The sequence below is a fragment of the Lolium rigidum genome, chromosome 5, assembly GCF_022539505.1.
Source record: "Lolium rigidum isolate FL_2022 chromosome 5, APGP_CSIRO_Lrig_0.1, whole genome shotgun sequence".
Lineage (NCBI taxonomy): Eukaryota > Viridiplantae > Streptophyta > Magnoliopsida > Poales > Poaceae > Lolium > Lolium rigidum.
Genome location: NC_061512.1, coordinates 179,565,853 through 179,567,614, shown reverse-complemented (window position 1 = coordinate 179,567,614; position 1,762 = coordinate 179,565,853). Strand labels below are relative to the sequence as shown.

Below are 1,762 nucleotides of genomic sequence, written 5' to 3'. Positions count from 1 at the left end.
ACAGCCACACAGGCTAACAATTAATAATGCTAGTAGCAAAAAACCAGCCAATGAAGCTTGCCAACAAGTTGGGAATCGTAATAAATTCGGGCGAACGACGTGGCGACAGGCCCCCGACCGAGCACCAGCAACGGAACAAGGACGCAGCAATCAGGCGCGAACACGAGCGGCCCAGGCCCAGGGCCCAGGGCCCAGGCCCAGGGGAATAACAATCAGTGCGCGCGCGGGCGGGCTGACGTGGATCCGACCGATCATGGGACCCCATCCGACGGCCCAGATCGTCTCCCCCGCTCTTTTATCTCCCTCCACACCCTCTCGCAGACCCCCACTCTCTCCTCCGCTTCTCCTCTCCACACGCTCACGCTCAAGCTCAGGCGCTGCTGCACTTCCATGGCCGCCGCCTCCTCCCCGTCTCCACTTCCCTCATCGCGCCTTTTGCGGACTTTACGGGTGTGCGTGTGCTAGAGTGTGCCGTGTGCAGTAGAGGCGTCTTGATTTCTTGGTGAAGCGAGGAGTGGTGATCAGGGGATTCATCGGACGTAGCGCGCGGTGCATGGCCTGCAACAACCCGATGAGGCGGACGACGAGCCTGACGGAGTTTGCGCCGCCGTCCGTGCTGGCGGTGGTGCTGGAGGACGAGGACGAGGACGAGCAGGTCGAGGCGACGGTGGACCAGGCCGACGGGGGCCAGGACTGGCTCGCGGCGTTCGGGGGCGGCGACGGCGGCAGCAGCGGCGCGGCGGTTGGACCACCCAGCCGGGACTGGATCGCGGCGTACCGCGCGCGCGCGGCCCCGGCGCGGGCGGGGCTCCGCCGGAACTCCGCCGACTACTCCAAGGTCGAGACCGCCGCCTTCCTCCGGCACTGCGGCCTCTGCCGCCGCCTCCTCGGCCCCGGCCGCGACACCTTCATGTACAAGTAAGTTCAACCTCTGATCCTGCACGCACGTGAACGTGCGGTGCATCCATGGCGCGCAAGTAGACCAGCCACAGTAGGTAGGAGTACTCATTATCCTAATCTGTTCGTCGTACGATCTGCAGGGGCGAGGCGGCGTTCTGCAGCCTGGAGTGCCGGCAGCAGCACATCACGCACGAGGAGTGGAAGGACAAGTGCACGACCAGATCTTCGGCGGCGCCGCCGGCCAGCCGCGGAGGCCGCTCCAGCAAGACCGACAACGGCGGCACGGTGGCGGCGGCGTGACCATTGACGACGAGAAGGTGCAGCGCGCGGCGGCGTAACACCGATCATCACGCATCATCGATCTCTACCCTATATAGCGCACTCTCTCAGAGCTCCTACGCATGTTTACTCGTACGTTCGTGCGGCTGAAATGTAACTAGCAGTGGTACTGATCGATCACCACTTCATAGCTTTTTCTTAATTGTACTTGGAGCTCGAATCCGTTTCAGAGATTATTCGTTCCTGTAGTACCTACTGAGTACACTCCGCTACTGATCGATTATATTGGTTAAATCAGATGCTTCACCTCACAATCTTATGTTGCCCGGTCCCGGTGTAAGTCTAAATTCTTGGTGATGTGTCTAGATGCAATCACTGCTGTTTTACGTGTTCATGAGGTAATCGCCCAGCGGCTCGAGAGTTAAAAAACCATTGAACCAGTCTGGTGATTATTAATCCGCCAGTCCCGTGAGGTGCAAGTCTAGCAGTCTCGCTCACATGATACCGATGTGGGCTAAGCACTTGCTACATGACAATGATAAAACAAAATTCAAGTCAAAACTCTTATCAATTGCTCGACGGC

General features: G+C 59.4%; 1 protein-coding gene across 1 annotated transcript; it reads left to right on the top strand.

Moving 5' to 3' along the window:
* Nucleotides 1–337: 337 nt before the first annotated feature.
* Nucleotides 338–1,229, top strand: LOC124655001 (FCS-Like Zinc finger 6-like). Its single transcript, XM_047193973.1, has 2 exons — nucleotides 338–918; nucleotides 1,041–1,229. Exons 1-2 carry the CDS (start codon nucleotides 554–556, stop codon nucleotides 1,198–1,200), a joined length of 525 nt encoding a protein of 174 aa, XP_047049929.1. The 5' UTR covers nucleotides 338–553; the 3' UTR covers nucleotides 1,201–1,229.
* The last annotated feature ends 533 nt before the right edge of the window (nucleotides 1,230–1,762 follow it).

What these genes read in the sequence shown, in the direction of transcription:
- LOC124655001 (XM_047193973.1), top strand. Translation starts at nt 554, where the DNA reads ATGGCCTGCAACAACCCGATGAGGCGGACGACGAGCCTGACGGAGTTT. An exon ending in CGCGACACCTTCATGTACAA is followed by an intron (nt 919 to 1,040) that starts GTAAGTTCAACC and finishes TACGATCTGCAG; the next exon opens with GGGCGAGGCGGCGTTCTGCA.